The 25,420-nt window shown below is 40.2% G+C and overlaps 1 protein-coding gene across 1 annotated transcript in view; it reads right to left on the bottom strand.

Annotated features, from left to right (window-relative positions):
- The window catches only part of LOC134355560 (NADH-cytochrome b5 reductase 1-like), a 42,961-nt gene that overhangs the window by 5,759 nt on the left and 11,782 nt on the right, over window positions 1-25,420 (bottom strand). The window contains exons 2-8 of the mRNA XM_063065597.1: window positions 24,958-25,107; window positions 24,804-24,876; window positions 20,635-20,741; window positions 16,007-16,136; window positions 13,113-13,196; window positions 12,426-12,511; window positions 3,011-3,110 (exon numbers count right to left, since the gene is read on the bottom strand). Coding sequence (XP_062921667.1) covers window positions 3,011-3,110; window positions 12,426-12,511; window positions 13,113-13,196; window positions 16,007-16,136; window positions 20,635-20,741; window positions 24,804-24,876; window positions 24,958-25,107 — 730 coding nt within the window. The remainder of the gene's footprint in view (window positions 1-3,010; window positions 3,111-12,425; window positions 12,512-13,112; window positions 13,197-16,006; window positions 16,137-20,634; window positions 20,742-24,803; window positions 24,877-24,957; window positions 25,108-25,420) is intronic.

Genomic DNA, 25,420 nt, shown 5'->3' with positions numbered 1-25,420 from the left:
GCCAAAGACTTTTGCAGAGTACTGCTGCCGCAAAAAAAAAACACATTTCATGACATACAGTGGCATGCAAAAGTTTGGGCACCCCGGTCAAAATTTCTGTTACTGTGAATAGCTAAGTGAGTAAAAGATGACCCGATTTCCAAAAGGCATAAAGTTAAAGATGACACATTTCTTTAATATTTTAAGCAAGATTACTTTTTTTATTTCCATCTTTTACAGTTTCAAAATAACAAAAAAGGAAAAGGGCCTGAAGCAAAAGTTTGGGCACCCTGCATGGTCAGTACTTAGTAACACCCCCTTTGGCAAGTATCACAGCTTGTAAGCACTTTCTGTAGCCAGCTAAGAGTCTTTCAATTCTTGTTTGGGGATTTTAGCCCATTCTTCCTCGCAAAAGATTTCTAGTTCTGTGAGATTCTTGGGCCGTCTTGCATATACTGCTCTTTTGAGGTCTATCCACAGATTTCTGATGATGTTTAGGTCGGGGGACTGAGGGCCATGGCAAAACCTTCAGCTTGCGCCTCTTGAGGTAGTCCATTGTGGATTTTGAGGTACGTTTAGGATCATTATCCTGTTGTAGAAGCCATCCTCTTTTCACCTTCAGCTTTTTTACAGACGGTGTGATGTTTGCTTCCAGAATTTGCTGGTATTTAATTGAATTCATTCTTCCCTCTACCAGTGAAATGTTCCCTGTGCCACTGGCTGCAACACAAGCCCAAAGCATGATCGATCCACCGCCGTGCTTAACAGTTGGAGAGGTGTTCTTTTCATGAAATTCTGCACCCTTTTTTCTCCAAACATACCTTTGCTCATTGTGGCCAAACAGTTCTATTTTAACTTCATCAGTCCACAGGACTTGTTTCCAAAATGCATCGGGCTTGTTTAGATGTTCCTTTGCAAGCTTATGACACTGAATTTTGTGGTGAGGGTGCAGGAAAGGTTTTCTTCTGATGACTCTTCCATGAAGGTCATATTTGTGCAGGTGTCGCTGCACAGTAGAACAGTGCACCGCCACTCCAGAGTCTGCTACATCTTCCTGAAGGTCTTTTGCAGTCAAACGGGAGTTTTGATTTGCCTTTCTAGCAATCCTACGAGCAATTCTCTTGGAAAGTTTTCTTGGTCTTTCAGACCTCAACTTAACCCTCCACCGTTCCTGTTAACTGCCATTTCTTAATTACATTACGAACTGAGGAAACGGCTACCTGAAAAAGCTTTACTATCTTCTTATACCCTTCTCCTGCTTTGTGGGCATCATTTATTTTAATTTTCAGAGTGCTAGGCAGCTGCTTAGAGGAGCCCATGGCTGCTGATTGTTGGGACAAGGTTTGAGGAGTCAGGGTATTTATAAAGCTTTGAAATTTGCATCACCTGGCCTTTCCTAACGATGATTGTGAACAAGCCATAGCCCTAACAAGCTAATTAAGGTCTAAGAACTTGGTAAAAGTTATCTGAGAGCTCAGATCTCTTGGGGTGCCCAAACTCTTGCATGGTGCTCCTTTCCATTTTTTCCCCCACTCTAAAATTGTACAAAACAAAACTAATACACTAATCTTGCTTAAAATGTTGAAAAGAATGTTTCACCTTTAACTTTATGACTTTTGGAGATCAGTTCATCTTCTACTCACTTAACTATTCACAGTAACAGAAATTTTGACCAGGGGTGCCCAAACTTTTGCATGCCACTGTACATGTGATGATAAACCTGATCTTGTTATGAGTCTCTTGTGGACTGAGAGTGGGAAGGGGACAGGGAGAGGGGAGTGAGTGGGAAGCAGAGAGGCATTCTGTAGTGATCAATAAACCAATTGTTTGGAATCAAATTACCTTGCCTGGTGTCTCAGGAATGGGTGCCTATGCACCCCTGCCACTTGTCCCACACTCCTGTCATGGTGCTCCACCCTCAACGTTCCCAACAACCTTCGCTCTCACCAGATTTTACACTCCATGTTGATAAAGCCTTAGGCACCCTAGCTTTATATACGTACCCAAGACTTTTGCACTGTACTGTAAATCCTTGCATTCTTTTAACTATTACCCATAAGGGTAACTGTAAAGTTAAGCAGTCAACCAAAGAAATGACTCGCGGTGGTCCCTAGACCTAAACTGCCAAGAACAGACTACAAATACGTAACTAAATTCTTCACTGTCACCATATCCCCACCCACATGACTCATTACCATAATAAATACACAACACAATACAGATAAAAAACAGATGCATGACTCCTGCACATGGTAATCATTGTGCGTAATGCACGAAGGTCTTGCTGCGATGACTGCTGAAAACAAATTGGTGCCAACAGGACCCCACTCAAGTTATGTGAGGTCACTTCTCAGAAGTGGCCCTGGTGTGCAGACACCTGGGAACCTTCGCAGCATCTTATGGAATCTCCCATTTGTGATGTAATAGATTGCAGATTAAAATTTTGGTGATTCTAGTAGGTACAGAAATCATTGTACAGGGCCCTAAGACATTGGAGCAGAATTAGGCCATTTGGCCAATTGCGTCTACTCCGCCATTCCATCAGTGGATTATTATTCCTCTCAACCCCTTTCTCCTGCCTTCTCCCAGTAACCTTTGACACCCTTACTAATCAAGAACATAAATGTCCACTTTAAATATACACAATGATTTGGCCTCCACAGCCATCTATGACAGTGAATTCCACAGATTCACCACCTTCTGGCTAAAGAAATTCCTCATCTCTGTTCTAAAATAGTTGCTGCATTCTGAGGCTGTGCCATCTGGTCCTAGACTCCTCCACTATAGGAAACACCCTCTCCAACGTCCACTCTGTCTAGGCTTTTCATTATTCAATAGGATTCAACAAGATTTCTCCCTCATTCTTCTAAACTTCAGCAAGTACAGGTCCACAGCCATCAAATGCTTTATTTAATATTTATATATTTACCATATATGGTGGGATAGATACAAACCTGAAGAAACTACTTTAAACTAATAATGAAAGGAAATTAATGATGGGTGTTAATAAATTATATTAAAAGTTAACTACCTTCAGGAGCCTTATCCACAGTATACCACAGCCTAAAGCGATCTGGATACAGAGCTTGAAGTTCCTCCAAATCATCACGTAGCAGAATGTCTTTTTCGGTCTGATAAGAGAAAATAAAATTTAAGTGCAATTTGTAGCTGCTAGGAGAGACAAGCTGGAGTGTTTATCCCTAAGGAACAAAATAGCCTGAAGTTCTGTCTAGACTATTTTATTTTTAGAGCACTGTGAACTGCAAACCTTTTTAAGTAACAATGATCTATTCTTTCAACTGTTGCCACAGTTAGTATCATCACAGAGTGGAATGTGGAAAACTCAAAGACTGAAGATGACAATTCTCCCCTCCCCACCCCCAACCCCACGGGAGGCCATTCAGCCCACTTTATTCATACCTGCTGGGGAGAAACAAGATGCGCCTACTTTCTAATTATTCATCTATATTCTGCAATTTTTGTTTGGTCCATATTCAGCAGTTTTAAAAAAATGACTTTTGCCTCTATCGCCTTTTAATGCAGGAAGTTCAATTCCTCCACAATTCAAGTTTAAAAAATAATTTTCGATTACTTTAATCTCATCTTTTTCAAATAACTTCTCCATTTGTGTCACAATAGTGTGAACAAAAAAAAAATCCAAACTCAGTTTTACGCACTTCAATGATGTCACTTTACAGTTGCCATTATTCAAACAATCCCAACCTAGCAATCTTTTCTTAAAGGAATATTTCCTAGCTCTGACAATATCCATGTACATCTCATTTTCCCCGAGATGATGACCAGAGATTATAAAGCAGTTCTCTAGCTGTGGCTTAACAAAGTTTCTTTTTATATAATTAAATCATTATCAATCTACTCTACAATGCCCTGGCCTAATTTTAATTTACACTTTAATAAGCAAATTTGGTATAGTTTTGAGATTGCATTCTTGCAAGAAGTATGCTCACCTGGCCAATCTATTCATAACATCATGCAGCTTTGGAATTTAAACATACCTTCTATTTCAAGACTAAATCGCTACTGTATAACCACAAGTGCTCTTCACTTCGCATCTCTGATCAAGCCTATGCCACCAACACTCCCACTTCCTGACTTACATTAGCTCCTGACCTTTGAATTAAACAAACAAAAAATCTGCTTCCAAGTCTTCTATGTTCTTGCTGTTCTTTATGTGTAACATGCCCAATTTCTAGAAACTCCATTTCTGATTTTAGCCTCTGGTACATTGACTTCCTTTGGCCCATCAATGCCTGTCAGTAGGCACATTTAATGTCAGAAAAATGTATACAATATACATCCTGAAATTATTCTTCTTTGCAAACATCCATGAAAAGAGGAGTTCCCCAAAGAATGAATGACAGTTAAATGTTAGAACCCTAAAGCCCTCCCCAGCTCCCTCCTCCCACACATAAGCAGCAGCAAGGCAATGACTCCTCCCCACCCCCGCAGCAAAAAAGCATCGGTGTCCTCCACCAAGCACTCAAACGTGCAGCAGCATCAATAAAGACACAGACTTGCAGTACCCTAAAGACTAATTGTTCACCCGGTATTCGACATACCACAGGCGTTCTCTCTCCCTCTCTCAAGGTTTTACAGCGAGAGGGGAAACAGAACAAAACAACTCACAGATTTATGATTTTTCCGAGCTCTGTGCCTCTGGGCACACAGCCAGCAGCAAGCCCATTGCTTCTGATCTTCTTTGTTCTCCCACAACACACCAACCATGAACCAGCCCGTCTCTAGAGCCATGAAAATCCAGCACCCTGAAGGTGCGCCAGTCTTCTAGGCTGCGTCCTTTGGGATATTGAAAAGCAGCTGGTCATGGGGCCCTGAGAGCAGGTCCCATTCCTGCAAAGAACTGAAGTCAGAGTGTAACTCTAGGTCAGGGTCTTCAAAAGAACCTTGAAAGGGTTCCTGAAGTTTTGTCAAATTCTCAATGGTCCCAAAAACCAGTAAATGGAGGTCTGCTCTAACCTAAACAAGCTTTTGATGATATATTGTATTATAGATGTTGCAATTGCTTCCAGTTTCTATTTGTGTTGAAAAACCTCTATTTTTGCTGAAAAGTCGACTGGTCGTGAGGAAAATTTAAATAGCTCTAAGTAGGCAACTTAGTGTTTCTTTAAATACCCATTCTGTTCTAATTTTACTAAGAGATGGAAAGTCAATTTTCCTAAAGTGGATCAAGGTTAAAACAAGTGGCTCTGAATAGATTCCACGACATGAGAACAATTAGCAAAAAATGTTATCATTTGTTATTTCCCACCATCCTATCCAACTATAAGAATCAAAAATAAAGCTTTTAACTGGTCAATTCTGCTTAGGCAGGAATTAGCCAAATTTTAAATTATACTCCAATAAGAAAATTTAGTACAGTTTTGAGATTGTCCTCTTGCAAAAAGCTGTAAGTTTAAGTACTATTCAAGGATTTAAATACTTAATCCAGACTAGAGGTAGGATGCAGTACTGAAGATGCCATTTTTCTAAAGGGGCATTACACAGAATACTTGTTCTCCTTCAGGAACAAATTTTTCCAAATCACAGTATTCAGAATCAGATATATTATCACCTGCATGTGTTGTGAAATTTGTTAACTTGGCAGCATCAAATCAATGCAATATGACAATATAGAAAAAAAATTAAAATAAATCAATTACAGCAAGTGTGTGTGTGTGTGTGTGTGTGTATATATATATATTATATATATACATACACACACACACACACACACACACATATATATAAATAAAATTCAAGTAACACAAAAGTAAATTATTGCCACTTGGAATGTAAGAACCCTATATCCAGCAGGAAGATTGGACAGTGTGATAAATGAAATAGAAAGACTAAAAATTAACATCATGGGAATTAGAGAAGTTCACTGGACAGGTGCTGGAACATGTCAGAATAGAAATAAAACACTAATTTATTCTTGCGCAACATCCCATACTAATGGAGTAAGAATTCTTACGGATGAAAAAATGGCAAGAAGTGTTTCAGGACTTTGGTTTGTTGTGTTTTCTGTGATATCACTCCGGAGAAACATGTATCATTTCTTAATGCATGTATGCATTTCTAAATGACAATAAAAGAGGATTGAGTGTTCTCATAATCTAATCAGAAAGAGTGCTCCTTGTTAGATTCAGAGGACAACCAATTGATTTAGCAATTATACAGGTATATGCACCAACAACAGATGGAACAAATGAGGATATAGATAAATTCTATTAAGAGCTTGAAAAAGCAAAGAATGGATGCAAATCTCAAGATATTATTATAGTCATGGGAGATCTAAATGCTAAGGTAGGACAAGGTGCTGATGGAAATACCACAGGAAAATTTGGACTAGGGGAAAGAAAGAGGTGAGAAATGGGTAGAATGGTGCAAGATGAATAATCAGGTCATTATGAATACCTACTTCAAAAACCATCCAAGACGTTTGTGGACCTGGAAAAGTCCAGGTGATAGGACCAGAAATCAAATTGACTTTATTACTATAAACCAGTAATTACTCTAATTACTATTTAGAAACTCAGTGACTCAATGCAAAACATATCCAGGTGCAGACTGTAATAGTGACCATAACCCAGTAATATGTCACGTAAAAGTAAAACCTAAAAAACTAAAGCAGCGAAAACCTGAACAATCCCTTGACTACTCGCAATTAATTAAAGAAGAAAACATAAGACAAAAATTTACAATTGAAGCAAGGAATAGATTTCAAAGTCTAGAAATAGAATCTGTTGAAGATGATAGCAATAATGTAGAAATGAAGTTTAACTATCTGAAGGATGCCTTGGTAGAATCAGCAAAGTCAGTGATTCCTAAAAAAGAAAAAAGCGCGAAGAATAAATGGATGACAGATGAAATCAAAAATCTAATGGAAGAAAGGAGACTGAAGAAAGCAAATCCTTAGATAAAAAAGTTAAAAGCTTATGTCAAAAAGCCAAAGAAGAATGGTTAAACCAGGAATGTGAGCAACTGGAAAGAAACCCTATTATTGATCTAAAAAGGGTACATCAACAAATCAAGAATATCACTGGTAAAAAAAAGCCCCTCTGTTCTTCAGGTGGATGTTTGAAAGCAAAGGACGGTACCATTATCTTGGAAAAAGATGTGATTATGAACAGATGGACTGAGTATATTCAGGAATTGTTTGAAGACGATCGAGGTGAAAAACCAGAAATTAAGAACATTGAAGGTCCAAGTATTTTAAAATCTGAAGTTCGTAATTCAATAAATAAGATGAAGAAAGGAAAGACAGCAGGTCCTGATGAATTAGTAATAGAACAAATTATCACCCTTGAAGATTATGGAATTGAAAAACTTACTGATTTAATCAATGACAATTATGCGACTGGAATAATACCAGAAGAAATAAAAAAAAAATCAGTATTTATCACTCTTCCTAAGAAACCTGGAGCAAAAGAATGTGAATTACATAGGACCCTAAGTTTAATGAGTCATATCACTAAGATAATTTTGCTGACAAGAACTAAAAAGTAAGATACAAGCTGAAATAGGTAAAGAACAATGTGGTTTTGTGAAAGACAAAGGTACAAGAAATGCGATATTGATGTTAAGGATACTACCAGAACAAACTACTCAAGTGCAAAAAGATTTGTTTGTTTTGTCGACTACACAAAAGCATTTGATAAAGTGAAGCACAATAACTCATTTGAAATATTACAGGAAACTCTAGATCTAGATTTGAAAGACCTCCGCCGAGTCAGAAACCTGTACCGGGAACAAACTACCGCTGTAAGAATAGATGGAGAAGTGAGTCAGTTTACAAAAATCAAGAGAGGCGTTAGACAAGGGTGTGTTTTCTCCCCGATTTGTTTAATGTGTACAGTGAAACAATATTACAAAAAATAAGAGACATCTTGGGAATCAAAGTTGGTGGTGAAAACATCAATAATTTCAGATATGCGGATGACACTGTGTTAACTGCAAGTATAGAGGAAGAACTACAAAACTTAATTGATACAGTTGTTGAAGAAAGTGCAAAAATGGGTCTACCTATCATTTGCAGAAAGACAGAATGTATGGTGATATCCAAAAAGGAGAATCCTACCTGCAGGCTGAAAATAAACGGGGAAGACATAAAACAAGTACAGAACTTTTGCTACTTAGGAAGCTGGGTGACATCAGATGGCAGGTGCGACATGGACATCAAAAGAAGAATGCACCTTTTCAAGGATGGAGAGTATACTGACCAACACTAAACTAGGCATGACAACCCGCCTCAGAGTACTGAAATATTATGTTTATCCAGTTATGTCATATGGATCAGAATGTTGGACAATATCTAGTAACGTGACGAAACGAATTGAAGCAACAGAGATGTGGTTTTTGAAGAGGATGCAAAGAATATCATGGTCGAAATGAATATCTAACGAGGATGTCATGAACAGAGCAAGCACAAAAAGAGAAATAATGTATGAGATCATGAAAAGGCAACGTAACTTCATTGGACGTGTAATTAGGAAAGAGAAGTTAGAATGCATAGTAATTATGGGAAAGATTGAAGGGAAGAAAGCAAAAGGAAGCCAAAGACAAATGATGATGGAGACAGGAGACAGTAGCCAGAGAACTGGAAATGAATACCAATCAATTGATCCACTTGCACCCGAAACAGGAGTGTGTGGGCCATAGCTGTCAAAGCTCAAACTGGGCATGATGAGTCGACGTTTCGGGCCGGAACCCTTCATCAGGACTGAAGAAATAAGGAGGGGGGAGCTTTTGAAGAATGCTTGTAGTTTCAGTTGAAAAAGCAGTAACTTGAAAGACAAGGGTGGGGGAAGGGAAGCAGGGACGTCATAGGCAGGAAAGCAATGGGTAGCAGAAGGAGAAGGCGGAACCATGAGGGAGGTAATAGACAGCTGGGGGAGGGGGCAGAGTGAAACAGGGATAGAGAAAGGGAGGGGGATGGAGAATTCTATGTTCATACCAAGGGGCTGGAGACTACCTAAACGGATATATGAGGTGTTGCTCCTCCAATCTGAGTTTAGCCTCATCATGGCAGTAGAGGAGGCCATGTATGGACATATCTGAATGGGAATGGGAAGCAGAGTTGAAGGAGGTGGCTACCAGGAGATCCTGTCTGCTGTGGCGGACAGAGTGGAGGTGCTCGACGAAGCGGTCCCCAAATCTGCATCGGGTTTCACCGATGTACAGGAGGCCGCACCGGGAGCACTGAATGCAATAGATGACCCCAACAGACTCACAAGTGAAATGTTGCCTCACCTGGAAGGACTGTCTGGGGCCCTGAACGGTGGCAAGAGAGGAGGTGTAGGGACAGGTGTAGCACTTACGCTTACAGGGATAAGTGCCGGGTGGGAGATCTGTAGGGATGGACATGCGGATAAGGGAGTCGCGGAGGGACCGATCCCTGTAGAAAGCGGAGAGGGGTGGAGAGGGAAAGATGTGCTTAGTGGTGGGGTCCTGCCATTGTTTTCCTGCCTATGACGTCCCTGCTTCCCCTCCCCCACCCCTTTGTCTTTCAAATTACTAGTTTTCAACTGAAACTACAAGCATTCTTCAAATGCTTCCCCCTCTTTATTTCTTCAGTCCTGACGGAGGGTTCCGGCCCGAAACATCGACTCATCGTTTCCACTGATGCTGCCTGACCTGCTGAGTTCCTCCAGCGTGCTGTGAGTGTTGCTTTGATCCCAGCATCTGCAGATTATTTTGTGTCAAACTGGGCATGGCACCTGATGATGATGATATTTATGTATATTGGGAAAAATTTAAAAAGTGCAAAAACAAAAGTAACATTAAAAAAGCAAGGTAGTGTTCATGTATTCAATGTCCATTTAGAAATCGGATAACAGAGGGGAAGAAGCTGTTCCTGAATTGCTGAGAGTGTGTCTTCAGGCTTCCGTTCCTCCTTCCTGATGGTAACAATGAGAAGAGGGCATATCCTGGGTGATGGGGGTTCTTAATAATGGATGACACCTTTCTGAGGCACTGCTCCCTGAAGACATCTTAGGTACTACAGAGGCTAGTATCGAAGATGGAGCTAATTTTACGACTTTGCTGCTTCTTTGGGTCTGTGTGGTAGCCCTCCCCCCCCCCCATACCAGACAGTGATACAGCCTGTCAGAATGCTCTCCACAGTACATCTACAGAAGTTCTTCAGTGTTTGAGGTGACAAACCAAATTTCTTCAAGCCCCTAATGAAATACAGATGCTGTCTTGCCTTCTTAATAGCTACATAAATATGCTAGGATCAGGTTAGATCCTCAGAGATCATGACACTCAGAAACATGAAACTGCTCACTCCACTTCTGATCCCTCTATGAGGATTGGCTTGCCTTACCCTTCCTGAAGTCCACAATCAGCTGTTTCGTCTTACTGACATTAAGTTCGAGTTGCTGCTGTGGCACCACTCCACTAGCTAGTATCTTTCTCCTGTATGCCCTATCACCTCCATCTGAGATTCTACCAACAATGGCTGTATCATCAGAAAATTTATAGATGGTATTTGAGCTATACCTAGCCACACAGCCAGGGTATAGCAATAGTAGAGCAGTGGGCTAAGCACACACCCCTGAGGTGCGCCAGTGTTAATCATCATCAAGGAGGAGATATTATCACCAATCTGCACAGAATGTGGTCTTCTAGTTAGGAAGTTGAGGATCCAATTGCGGGGGGAGGTACAGAGACCACGTTCTGTAACTTATCGATCTGGATTGCGGGAATGATGGCCTTAAGCGCTGAGCTATAGTCAACAAATAGCATCCTGGCATAGGCGTTTGTATTGTCCAGGTTATCCAAGGCCATGTGAAGAGTCATCGAGACTGCATCCGCCGTAGACCTATAGTGGCAATAGGCAAATTGCAGTGGGTCCATGCCCTTGCTGAGGCAGGAGTTCATTCTAGCCATGACCAGCCTCTCAAAACATTTCATCACCGTAGGCATGAGTGGTACTGGGTAATACTCATTAAGGCAGGTCACACTACTCTTCTTAGGCACTGGTATAATTGCTGCCTTTCTGAAGCAGTTGGGAACTTCCAACCATAGCAATGAGAGGCTGAAAATATTCTTGAATACTCACGCCAGTTGTTAGGCACAAGTTTTCGGAGCCTTACCAGGTACTCCTTCGGGGCTGCCACCTTGCAAGGGTTTACCCTCCTTAAGACAGCCTAACATCGGACCCCAAAACAGAGATCACAGGTTTACCAGGTCTAGCAGGGATCTTCACAGCTGTAGTTATATTCTCCCTTTCAAAACTGGAATAGAAGGCGTTGAGCTCATCTGGTAGTGAAGCATCGTTGTCATTCATGCTATTGGGTTTTGTTTTGTAGTAAGCAACGTCCTGCCAGAGTTGTAATGCATCTGATATCACCTCCAACCTCACTCGGAATTGTCACTTTTCCCTTAGAAAAGCCCGCAGGTCATACCTGGCCTTCTTGTACAGATCTGGATCACCAGGCTCAAATGACACAGATCTAGCCATTAGATGATGTACCAACTGGGTCATCCACAGCATTTGGTACAGTACATTTTCGTAGGCACACTCATCCACAGCATTTGGTACAGTACATTTTCGTAGGCACACTCATCCACAGTGTTTGGTACAGTAAGTTTTCATAGGCACACATTCATTCACACAGGTTTTAATGAAGTTGGTAACAACTACACCCTACTCATTCAGATTCAAAGATGAATCCTTGAATATAGTCCAGACCACTGATCCAAAGTGCTCCTGTGCTTCCCTTGTCCATACCTTCCTGGTCCTCACTAATGGTGCTATAGTCTTCAGTCTCTGCCTATGCTCAGGGAGTAGTACAGCCAAGTAGTCAGACTTTCTGAAGTGAGGGTGTGGATTGGTATGGTAGGCATTCTTGATGATGGTTTAACAGTGGTCCGGTGTGTTTCCTCTGGTACTACAAGTGATATGTTGATGGTAATTATTTAGTGATTTCTTTCAGACTGGCCTGCTTAAAATCACCAAAATGATGGTGAAGGCATCAGTGTGTCCCATTTTGTGCATGTTGATCCCATTGCTCAGATAATCTAAAGTCTGTCTGACATTGGCATTTGGTATTGGAATGCATACCAATACCAAAATGACTGCAGAAATCTCCTGCGACAGGTAAAATGGACAGCACTTAATTGTGAGATATTCCAGGTCTGGTGTGCAGAACTGGGGCGCTCTTACATTTGCACACCAAGAGGACTAGTTGAAAAGTAAACAAATATTTCCAGAATCCAGGTCAATATTTATCCCTCAACAGTGATCAAAATAAATTATATTGTCTCCTGTTGCTGCTTGTAGAATTTTGCATAAAATGACTGATACACTGGCACTTCTAAGCTTTAGTATCTCAGCTGTAAAAAGTTCCCTACTTTCCCTGATCAGTGCTTTAACACTTAAAAAAAGCATGAATACATTGAACATATTTTAGACTACATACTTGATTTGCAAAGAGCAAGTAGCACATAGTTGGGTCTTCACGATCCTTCATGATAGCACGTATTAACTGCAGCATTGGAGTAATACCTATAGAATAAATGCAGTAAGTTAGTAAAGATTATCCAAATAAAAGTCTGTTGCCTAAATTGTGTAGTTGACAGTTGTTGCCAAACTGAGCAATGTCAATTCTATACTGTTTGAATTTATTTGTAAATTTAAATTACACTTAACGTTTAAAAATTTGGCTTGCTTTTTCCTTCTCAAGCAAAGGAACCCTGCCTGAAAACCCTCTATGGTCATTAGTACTTGCACTTGCATATAGCCAAGGACTTTTGTGCTTAGTTATCGCTAACGGCTGTGAAGTTACTCGTTTTCAACTCCTCCAATAAAGCTTTCAAGGTAAAGCTTGCAACTTCTTTCCCTATCTAGAGATGCATGCAAAAAGTAAATGTACTCTTTACCCATATTTCAAAATAATACACTCAACCTCCATTATCTATTTTAACAAAGAAAACAATTTACTTTAAATCCCATTTCAGTATATAGAACTGTAGGAAAATTTCAATTTGTATTAAGAGCTGTAAGTTAACATAAGTGACAATCATCACAATTACTTCACAGGCTTGCATCAAATTTGCAGAGATCAGTTTTCAAAACTCCAGCAGCAGTGGCATTTCCAATTACCTACCAGATCCACCTGCAATCATGCCAAGTTTTCTTGCAAACTTGTCTTCAGGGGGTGATTTCTTGTCCGGCTGGATGCCAAATTTGCCTGCAAAGAGAACAACATTGATGAACTGTTTCTTTACCACTATCCTTGATGTCATAATCAAATCAAATTTGTAGTCTCAATAAAATTGTACGGAGTCAGCTGCATGTAATGTATCAACCAATCCCTTTGCCTAGACTTACAGAGATAACAACTTTGTTTGAAGGTTTTTGCTTTGTTTGCACCTCTATGGTGGAGGATTACAAATACCCGGGGATACCAATTGACAATAAACTGGACTGGTTAAAGAACATTGAGGCTGTCTACAAGAAGGGTAAGAGCCGTCTCTATTTCCTGAGGAGACTGAGGTCCTTTAACATCTGTCGGACAATTCTGAGGATGCTCTTGGAGTCTGTGGTGGCCAGTGTTATCATGCTTGCTGTTGTGAGCTGGGGCAGCAGGCTGAAGGTAGCAGACACCAACAGAATCAACAAACTCATTCGTAAGGCCAGTGATGTTGTGGGGATGGAACTGGACTCTCTGACGGTGGTGTCTGAAAAGAGGATGCTGTCCAAGTTGCATGCCATCTTGGACAATGTCTCCCATCCACTACATAATGTACTGGTTGGGCACAGGAGTACATTCAGCCAGAGACTCATTCCACCGAGATACAACACTAAGCGTCATAGGAAGTCATTTCTGCCTATGGCCATCAAACTTCACAACTCCTCCCTTGGAGGGTCAGACACCCTGAGCCAATAGGCTGGTCCTGGACTTATTTCCTGGCATTTACATATTACTATTTAATTATTTATGGTTTTATATTGCTTTATTTATACTCTATTCTTGGTTGGTGCAACTGTAACGAGAACCAATTTCCCTCGGGATCAATAAAGTATGACTATGACTATAATGAAGTTCGTGTCTCAGTGTTAAATTTCTAACTTCAGCTGGCATACAGAAGTTGAAAACATAGTAGATGTAAAGCTAAACGTTTTCTGAGAAGAGCAACAAGTTGCACTTCTGATTGTTCCTAAATCACAGCCTTAAAACAGGCTAGAATGCAAGCAGTCGTGTAATTTTAGGAGCAATAACAGGCAATATATGAATGAGAGTAAATAGGTGCGGGCTATTCACCTGTATATCTACTCCATCATTCAGTATGATAGTTAATCTTTGATTTTGTGCTAATTTTGAGCAATAACCCTATCTTCCCCCTTCCACCCAATACCAAGTTTTGAATATATTCAGTAATTAAGCCTCCGCACTAAGGACATGACCCACCCAGCCAACACACTTTTTGTCCCTCTTCCCTCCAGGAGAAGGTTCAGGAGCTTGAAGACTCATACGGCCAGATTTGGGAACAGCTTCTTTCCAACTGTGATAAGACTGTTGAACAGAACCTGACCCAGATCTGGGCCATACCCTCCAAATATCTGGATCTGCCTCTCAGTTTTTTTGCACTACCTTACTTTCCCTTTTCTATTTTCTATTTATGATTCATAATCTAAATTTTTAATATTTACTATCTATTTATACTCCAGGGAGCACGAAGAGCAGAATCAAATATCGCTGTGATGATTATACTTTCTAGTATCAATTGTTTGGCAGCAATAAAGTATAAAGTATAGCCCTCTTGGGTCAAGAATTTCAAAGATTCACGACCCTCTGAGTGAACATGACTCATTCAACTATAAACAATTAAGGAGTGGAAAGCTAGTGGAAAGCATGCCAATTAGCAAATGTTAAGTTTTTAAATATAGAGGTAAGTTATCGCATTTTTATAGGGCTATATCTCCCTACAGTGATAGGTGTAACAATGGAGAAGCTTCACCTATTCGTATGTTTTGGACGTGCCCAAGTCTTGGAAAATATTGGAAGGAAGTATTCCAAACTTTTTCTGTACTCCTTTGACTGCCCTATTTGGTATTGTTAAAAGGAAAGATATCATTTTGAAGACATCTGATCTGCACATTCTGGCTTTTATCTCTCTTATGGCTAGCAGGGCGTTTTTGTTTAAATAGAAAGATGCTATTCTGCCTAATCATGTTCAGTGGTTATGGGATGTCATGGCATGCCTAAGTTTAGAAAAGATTTGTTGTTCAACTTCTGAATCTAACCAAGATTTTCAAAATTTGAGGGGGCCGTTTTTAAATTATTTTCATAATCTTTGACTTCTTGTTAAAGTACAGAAGTTGGTTAATAGTATATTTTATTATCTGATAAGTTTTATTTTCTTTTTTCTCCCCAAACAGCTTCGACTTTGGTAGTGGGTGTAGATCTTTTTTTTTTAATAAAATTGTTTATATTTCAATATACAAATTAATATAATCCATATGAATATAGAGTAAGGAGTTCACTAATGTGATTCAATATACTGTACCTGGTATTATTATATTTTTTCTTTTGTTTTATAATATGTATTCTCTTGAACTCTGTGTTCTATATAGAAATCAATAAAAAAAATTGGAAGAAATATAGAGCTTCCCAGACAAATCATAAATTACAAGATATTAAAAATGGAAGAACTGCCAAATAGATTTCAAAACAGAATGACTAACTTTTCAACGTGACAATTTTTGTAATGGATTGTCTGAAATTCTATTAAAAGCTGGCCTGTTTACATAGCTGCAGCTCGACTTCAAAACTGCTTTAAAAAACTGCAAGGTATTTTTTGACATTACAGTGGAATCTTCAAATTGTTATCCACAGATGTGTGGCCCAATCCCTCATGGACATTGAGGGCTGGGGATAATTACATTAAACCTGTATTGAACCCCAGTCCGACTGTTCTCAGTGTGCTGCTCTGGATGCCGTATTATAGAAAATTCCCCAGTGTGTGTGTTTGAATGAATTACAAATGCAAATTTCACCTTTTCCATTATAAATGAGTAATCCACCTGGGCCTCTGAAATTGATAGTATCCCCAGTCTTCAGATCTTCCAAGTACTGAGACATTTTTCCACCTTCAGGGAATTTAGGATGTACTCCTTTAAAATATATCTACAGAAAAAAGATGAACTTATGAGCTTAGAAGGGTTAAGTCTAAAAAAAACATAGATCAGAGAATATACAGGCCGTTCAGTCTACGATGTTTTTAAACAAACTCCAAGATCAATCTAACCCTTCCCTCCCACATAGGCACATGGATAAAAAAAGAGGGCTATCTAAGATTCCCTTATAAATCTCTGATCTATCTGCCTCTACCACCACCACAGCATCGTATTTCACACACATACCAGTGTTTAAAAAAAAAACACCTTTGATATTCCCAATTCTTTCCTCCAAACACCTTAAAGTTATGTTCCCTTTTTTGGGCACATCTGCCCAGTGGAAAATGTTTCTGGGTGTCCACTGTACGCCTTTTATAGTCTTGTACACCTCATAAGTCGCCTCTCATCTTCCTTCACTCCAAAAAGAAAATCCTTAGTTCACACAACCTATCCCAATAAGACGTGCTCTAATCCAACAGCACCTGGTAAATCTCAAGAGCTGCAACATTACCTCGTGGCTCTTGAACTCAGAGCCCTGATTAATGAAGGTGGACACACCATACACCTTCTTAACTATCCTATCAACTTGCACTGCAACTTTGAATGACCAGTGGATTTGAACTCCAAGATCCCCCTGTTCCTCAACACTTAAGAATCCTGCCATTAACCTTGTACTCTGCCTTCAAGTTCGTTCTACCAGTGAATCACTTCAAGTTTCCAGATTGAACTCCATCTGACATTTCTCAACCCAGCTCTGCATCTTACTGTCCTATTGTTACTTATGACAACCTTCTACACTGTCCACAATTCCATCATCTTTTGTGTCATTCTCAAACTTACTAACACACCCTTCCACTTCCTCATCCAAGTCACTTATATAAAAAAATTCAAAGAGCAGGGGCCCCAGACAGATCTCTATGGAACACCACTGGTCACTGATCTTCAGGCAGATAATGCCCCATCTACTACCACCTTCTGTGGGCAAGCCAATTTTGAAACCACGCAGCCAAGTTTCCCTAGATCCCATGACACTTGAGTTAGCCTACCATGGGTACCTTGTCAAATGCCTTACTAAAATCCATATACATCACATCCACTGTTCCTCTTTCAATCTGTTTTGCTACTTCTTCAAAGAATTCAATCATTCTCGTGAGGCATGACATGCCCCTCATGAAGCCATGTTGACTATTGCTAAATAGATTACGCTTCTCCAATGCTTGTAAATCCTGTCTCCAAGAATCCTCTATTTGCCCACCACTGATGTAAGATTCACTGGTCTATAATTCCCAGGCTTATCTTACTACTTTTCTTGAACAAAGGACTAACATTTGCCACTCTCCAATCTTCTGATATTCCCACTGTGGCCAGTGAGGATGCAAAGATAATCAAAGATGCAGCAATTTCTTCCCCCGCTTCCCATAGTAACCTGGGGTACACCACGTCTGGCTCAGGACTCAACAAAAGTTCCAGCAATCCTTTCTTAATGTCAACATGTTCCAGCATAAGAGCCTGTTTTACATTGTCCTCACAAACAACAAGGTCCCTCTTGCTGGTGAATACTGAAGCAAGGTATTCATTAAGGATCTCTCCTATCTCCTCCAACAGCAGGCACGTATTTCCTCTTCTATCCCTGACTGGCTCTACCCTTCACATACAAGAAGAACCTCTTGGGGCTTTCCTTAATTGTACTCACCAAGGTCTTCTCATGCCCCCACCCAGCCAGCCCCAAGTCCATTATAAAGCTCCCTCTAAAGCCCTGCCTGATCCTTAGTTCCTAAAGCTCAACTATGCTTCTTTCTTCCTCTTGACTAGATATTCCACATTTTGTCAACTACAGTTCTTTTATCCTACCATCCTTTCCCTGCCTCAATGGCCAAATCTACCCAGAATCCCAGGTAGGTGTTCACTAAACAACCTTCACATTTCCTTTGTGGATTACCCTGATTACATTTATTCCCAATTTACACTCTCAAGTTCCTGCCTAAAAGCATTATAATTCACCCTTCTCCGTTTAAATACTTGTCTTTACTATCTGCTTTTATCCTTGTCTGAGGCTATGGTAAAGATCACAGACGGTGGCCATCGTCTCAGAAATGCACACCCACTGAGAGATCCCACACCTGACCAGGTTCATTGTTTAGTACCAGATCCAGTAAGGCCTCTCCTCCAGTCAGCCTGTCTACATACTGTGTCAGGAATCCTTTCTGGACACCTAACATAATCCACCACATATAAACTTTTTGTACTTAGGAGGTGCCAATCAATATTTGGGAAGTTGAAGTCATCATGACAACAACATTGTTTTTTTTGGCATCTTTCCAAAATCTGCATCGTAATATCTCTGTTGCAATTGGTACTGTTTCTGTAGAATTATCCCAACATTGCTCCCGTCCTGTTCCCTCCATGGTGTTCTCCATTTCTGTAGCTTTGATACTGCTTTTGAAGAGGTGTCATTTCTGATGATAAGGAGCTAAAAATCAAGAAACTGAGTTAGCTACTCCAATCTAACACATTACAGCTCTGAATTATAGGGAATCACAAAATGTGAAGCAGTACTCTCATTACTTAATTATGGTTCAAAGCAACTATAAATCCTGAGGACCAGCAATAAAACATGTATTAACACCAGCATACCATCATAGCACAGTTCACAAGTGTGTAATGTTTCTTGGATAGTTGCAGTGAAACCAATGTAACAGTTGAAGCTGTTGCACGCAGCCAAATTATTACTGATTACCGAAACATCTGCATCTTTAACGAGTGGTCTTCAATCTGAAGTTTTTTTAAAACAGCAATTAAATGAACTTTAAAATATACATTTATGACTCAATTAAACTGAAAATGTTAAACTGGCTACAAATTTCGAGTGTTAGGACTTAAATTACTACAAGCTAAAGTTGTTTCATTTCTAAAGAACATTTCAATTTACTATTTTTCAACAACGTAGACTTAATTCATTTTTTTAATTATATGCAAAGAAGAACATGCATTCATTTAATGCATTCAAATGGAGCACAATGTTATTAGGACTACTTGTCTCCCTGGGTATTATATTGCAACTTAAATTTAGCTATCCTTGAAAAACTGAAATGATCAAAAATTGAATTAAAAATTGTTTAATTTAAAAATCTCCACTACTAGGATTTAGCATATTAATTATGGCAAATGAAATTTAATTCAGACGAGCGTGAGGTGCTGCACTTTGGGAGGTAAAATACAAGAGAAAAGTATCAGTACCCTTAACAACGAAATCTTGAGGTATCAAAATCCATAGCTCCCTGAAAATGGCAACACAAGTCGATAGGATAGTAAATGCAGCACATGGCATACTTGCCTTCATTGGGTGGGATGTTGAGTATAAAAGTAAAGAAGTCATGCCGCAGCTATATAAAGCTTTGGTTAGGCCACATTTAGAGTACTTTATACAATTCTGGTTACCACACTATCTAAAGGCTTTGGAAGGGGTATAAAAGAAGGTTACCATTATGTTATATGGATTACAGCATATTAGTTATATGGAGAGTTTGGACAAACTTGGATTGTTTTTCTCAATAGATAGAACTATTTAAAATTATACGAGGCATGACTAGAGTTCTCCCCAAACCCCCACACATCCAAGAGTGGAAAAGTTAAAGGTCAGAGGATACAGGTTCACAGGCTTAAAGTGAGAGGGGCAAAAAAAAAGTTGCTTTTTTTAAAAGAAGGAACAATGATAGTGCCTGGAACGTGCTTCCAGGATAGGCGGAAGCAGATTTTATGTTTTAGAGGTATTTGGATATGCATGTAAACAAACAGGGAATACAAGACAACTAGTGTAGGCTCGTGGGACTAGTTAGTTTGGCATTGTTGGTACGTCTGTACTTTGATGTTGTACATAATTAAACCCACAGGAAATAACAATCCAGCATTTAAAGATAAAATTATTACATCACCTAGGTACCATAGTAAAATTTTGTTAACATATCCAGTAAGGAAGTGGGCTCAGTTTGATAATATGACACAAGTCCAGCAAAGGGTACTGCCTTTGAATCACTCATTTTGAGAAAGAGGCAATATTAATTTGGAGAACGCATGGAGCAAAAGAAGGACAGAAGCCAGGTTGTTGATTTTGTGTGCAGACAAAATGTAGAGGGTAGCTTCATAAATACAAGATATTCCACAGATGCTGTAAATACAAAGAACACACAAAATGCTGGAGGAACTCAGCAGGTCAGGGAGCAGGTTTATGGAGAGGATCCAGTTGACGTACCAGGCCAAAACCTATCATCAGAACTGGAAAGGAAGGGGGAAGAAGCCAGAATAAGGTGGGGAAGGGAAAGGAGTACAAGCTGGAAAGTGATAGGCGAGCAGCAGAGATCACATAGGGAGTAGCGAGTAAGGTTGAAGATTTTCCAGTCAAGGACTTAACTTTCTAGATTCAAGTTCAATTTTGCTATGGTTACAGAATGTAAAGGAAATGATGGGTTATATGCTCATTGATAAGGAAAGGGAATATAAACAAACATTACCTTCACAACAACATCAACATAACCCTTTTCATCATCACTGGTAACTGGAGTATATGGTCGCACAACAAGGCTTCCATCAATTCTGGCAGAAAGGTACACATGTTTTCCTGCAATTGAAATTCTCAAATCAAACTAAAATTTAAACTAGGATCACAATTGAAGTAATAATGAGTAGGCCAATGGAAGACGGCTTTAAAACAGGTGACAGATCAGGCTTGACTTTGTTCTCAAGTATGGCAGGCCCACTGAAAAATCAGTTTAGATACTGATCTAAAAATAAACACATGAGCAAGTAAGTTCCTGCATAAACACGGAAATAGAACAGGAGTGTCACTGGCAAGTAGAGACAGGCAAACCCAAAAAAACTGTGGGAAATAATTCCCTCATCCGTATCCAGGGTTTGGAATTTTCTTATATTATTAGTTTTCTATCAAGTATAACAAAGGCTAGAGGATTTTATTCTTAAGAACCCAAAGTGAGATGTCCAGATGGCTATGCTTAGAGGAACACCATTACCAAAACCTCTCCAATCCAAGCCTGGGATACAAGTACATTTTATATATTAACATATTAAAGCCTTTTCCTACAATGCAATTCTTACACATGGATTTTGTGCAGTCCGGGTAAAAAAACAGAAAGAGATGTAGGTGCTGGAAACCATGCAGTTCGGACACAAAGTCATAACGCAAAAATTGCAAACTTCTACAACAGTAAGATGCCAGCTCTGCTTGGCTATCAAAAGCCGCAACCTTTTTCAATGGGTGTCTTTGATTGCAGTACTGCACAGGTGCAGTAGAAGCATTCTCATGCAAATCTGGTGTTGAGCTTTAAAAAACCAGTCTCTATAAGAGTGGTACCATCTAGCAGAGCGGTCATCGTGGCAGTGGTGGATAGAGTGATCTGAGTCAGAGTGGTAAAGTTTTGACTCAACAGGGCATCAGCAAGAACAGGTGGAGGCAAGATAAGTAGGTTAGTTAATTTCTCATTTCTTATTTCCTTTTTCCTATTTAACTCTTGAGAGAATGGGGACATGACTACAGGACCAGTGTTCTGTCCTGGGTGTCAGATCTCCCCGGAGGCCACATCTGCACCAGGTGCATTGAGATGCAGCTCCCTAGAGAACGTGTTAGGGAACTGGAGCTGCAGCTCGATGACATTCAGCCTGTTAGGGAAAGTGAAGAGCTGACAGACGGGAGCTACAGGGAGGCAGTCACTCCAAGGTTACAGGAGACAGATAAATGGGTGACTGAGAGGAGTGGGAAGGGAGAATTTCAGATAGTGGAGAGCACAGCTGTGGCCATCCCCCTCAACAGTAAGTACTCAGTTTTGAGTACTGTTGGGGGTGGTGGGTGGGGGGGAATGACCAACCTGAGGGAAGCAACAGCCACCATGCCTCTGGCACTGAGTCTGGCCCTGTGGCTTAGAAGGATAGGAACTGAAGAGGACGGCAGCAGTGATGGGGGTTCTATAGTTAGGAGGTCAGAAACACAGGCAATTCTCGGATGCAAAAAAACAAACACTTTTGGTAGTTTGCCTCCGAGGTGCCAGGGTTGGTGATGTTTCTGAACGCATCCACAATATCAGGAAAAGGAGGGTGAGCAGCCAGAAGTCGTAGTACATATTGCTACCAACTACATAGGTAGAAGAAGGAAGGAGGTTCTGGAAACAGAATATAGGGAGTTAGGAAGGAAGCTGAGATGCAAGACCTCAAGGATATTAATCTTGGGATTGCTGCCCATGTCATGCGACAGTGAGATAGGAATAGAATGAGGTGGCAGATAAATGCGTGGCTGAAGACTTGGAGCAGCGAGCAGGGATTCAAGATTTCTGAATAATTGGGATCGCTTCTGCAGTAGGTGTAATCTGTACAAAAGGGACGGGTTGTACTTAAATCCGAGGGGGACCAATATTCTTGCAGGCAGGTTTACTAGAGCTGTTGGGAGTGGTTTAAACTAATATGGCAAGGTGATGGGAACTAGAATGATAGAGCTGAGGATGAGCCAGCAGGTTTACAAGAAAGTGATGGGTATAACATAAATAAGGAAGGACAAGCTAATGATTGGGTACAAATACAGACAGAGCAGAGTTAAATTGTACCAGAGGCAAAATTCAAAAGGATGAAGAACGCAGGACTGAAGGTGTTGTATCTAAATGTGTGTAGCACTTGGAATAAGGTGGACAAACTTGTGGCACAATTAGAGATTGGTCCGTATGACATTTTGGGCATCACTAAATCATGGTTGAAAGAAGGCCATAGTTGGGAGCTTAACAAAGGATATAACTTGTATCAAAATAACAGGCGTGTGGCTCTGTGGGTAAGAGATGGAACTACATCTTTAGAAAGAGGTGACATAGGGTCAGAGAATGTTGAATCTTTATGGGTGGAGTTAAGAAACTGCAAGGGTAAAAAATACCATTGTGAGAATCATAGATAGCCCTCCGAACAGTAGCCAAGATGTGGGGTTGAGATTGCAAACGGAGCTGGAAAAGATGTAATGAAGGTAATGTCACAATTATAATGGGGGACCAATGTACACGGGTCAGGTTGGTGTAGGATCGCAACAGAGAATTTGTTGAATGCCTACAAGATGACGTTTTAAAGCAGCATGTGCTTGAGCCTACTAGGGGAAGGTCATCTTAGATTGGGTGCTGTGCAATAACCCAGATCTTATTACAGAGCTTTAACATAAAGGAACCCTTAGAAGTCAGTGTTCAGTCACACTGCAATTTCAGAGGGATAAGCACAAGTCACATGTATCAGTATCACAATGGAATAAAGGTAGAGGCCTAGGTAGTGCTTAGGAAGTAATGCAATTGCAGCAGGACTTCGACAAATTGGAAGAATGGACAAAAAAAGTGGTAGGTGGAATGCAGTGTTGGGAAATGTATGATAATGCATTTTGGTAAAAGGAACAATAAAACAGACTATTATCTAAATGGGGAGAAAATTCAGAGGCGCAGAGGGACTTAGGAGTCCTTGTGCAAGAGTCCCAGAAGGTTAATTTACAGGTTGAGTCTGTGGTAAAGAAGCCAAATGCAATGTTGGCATTTTAGTGAACAGAGCAGCAGACACCCCTGCTGAAATCTGGAGGAAAACACACAGAGGATGCAGAGGGGGATCACAAAGGCGAGGAAAGAGGACCGGGTCGAGACAACAGAGACTTATGGAGAAGAGGAGTTTGGTGGGTAATAAAATGGACGAGTTCACGGCGCTAGCCAGGCATCAGAGAACATTTCGGAAGTGCAGTGTTATGTGTTTTACTGGAACGGGGCTGCACGAGGACATACCCGATCAAAACTTTTCCGTGGATGGCTTCCAGACCGTTCAGGCTGACCGGAAGTGCAGTGGGAGTGGTAAGCGTAAAGGAGTTGGGGGCTTGCTGTTCTGGTTAACGTTTTACCCAATTTCCCTCAGGATCAATAAAGTATATCTATCTATCTATCTATTTCAAGGGGAATAGAATATAAAAGCAAGGAGATAATCTTGAGGCTTTATAATACACTAGTTAGGCTGCACTTGGAGTACTGTCAACAGTTTTGAGCCCCATATCTCAGAAAGGATGTGTTGTCCAGAGGAGGTTCACAAGGATGATTTCAGGAATGAAAGGAGCGTTTTGCAGCTTTGAGGCTGTTCTCACTAGAATTTGAAGAATATGGGAGGATTCTCATTGAAACCTACTGAATGTTGAATGGACTAGATAAGGTGCACGTGGAGAGGACGTTTCCTATGGTGGGGTATCCCGAACTAGAGGGCACAGCCTCAAAATTGAGGGACAACCTTTTAGAACAGAGGCAAGGAGGATTTTTTTTTTAGCAAGAGAGTAGAAAATCTGTGGAATGCTCTGCCATACACTGCAGTGGAGGCAAAGTCCATGGGTATATTTAAAGGAGAAGTTGAATTTCCTACTTGTTCAGGGCAAAAGGATAAGTCAAGAAGACAGGTGTATGGGGTTGAGTGGGATCTGGGATCAGCCATGATGGAATGGTGGACCAGACTTGATTGGCTGAATGGCCCAATTCTGCTTCTATGTCTTATGGTCTTATGATATTATCAGGTGAAAAATATTTGTCACACAGAAGGAAATTACAAACGGTAGCATAAATGAATCAAATTGCTCCCATGAAGTCTAAAGCAATAACGCTATTCAAAGTCAATTTCATTAACTTACCCACAGGCAAACCAAGAATGTGACTCGCTGAAGGAAGGGCAAAGCGAAACTTCCTAGTGTCATGACTCACAATCTGTTGTGAAAGGAAAACCAAGTGACTATTTCACAAATTTATTCAGTAGTTAAAGTCTGAACACTCAGCTATCCCATTTACCTCTTTATCTATTAGTCGCAGAGGGTACTTCTCATTGGGATCTTGCAACGTAACCTTAGGTTTCTTTTTTTTGGACAATACGTAACGGCCAACAACAACTCCAACTGTTGTTAAGAAAATGGCGCCAAATGCAATGAGCACTCCTGAGGTCTGTAAGACAATGGTATTTCATGGCAACAAGAAAAATAAGCATAGTGTTTTATTAATACTTTAAAGCCCTAGTACAAATTGATGCATTACTTAACAGTGGCAAACTTAATCTAAAGCATTACCCAAGAATAGAACTAATAAAACAAATAACAAATATTAAAAATCAATGCTTGTCTACTACAAACATTCATGAGATTTTCTTTGCCATCAACATCTCAACTTTACGTGAAGGCGCAGACTCATACACCAGTGAGGTACAGCTGAGCTTCAAGGAACATTGCTGCATTTTGCATAATTTAATTTGGTTCTGCAA

The sequence above is a fragment of the Mobula hypostoma genome, chromosome 13 (genome assembly GCF_963921235.1).
Source record: "Mobula hypostoma chromosome 13, sMobHyp1.1, whole genome shotgun sequence".
NCBI classification, from domain to species: domain Eukaryota; kingdom Metazoa; phylum Chordata; class Chondrichthyes; order Myliobatiformes; family Myliobatidae; genus Mobula; species Mobula hypostoma.
The sequence above is the reverse complement of the archived record's forward strand: the minus strand, read 5'-3'. Positions and strand labels throughout refer to the sequence as shown.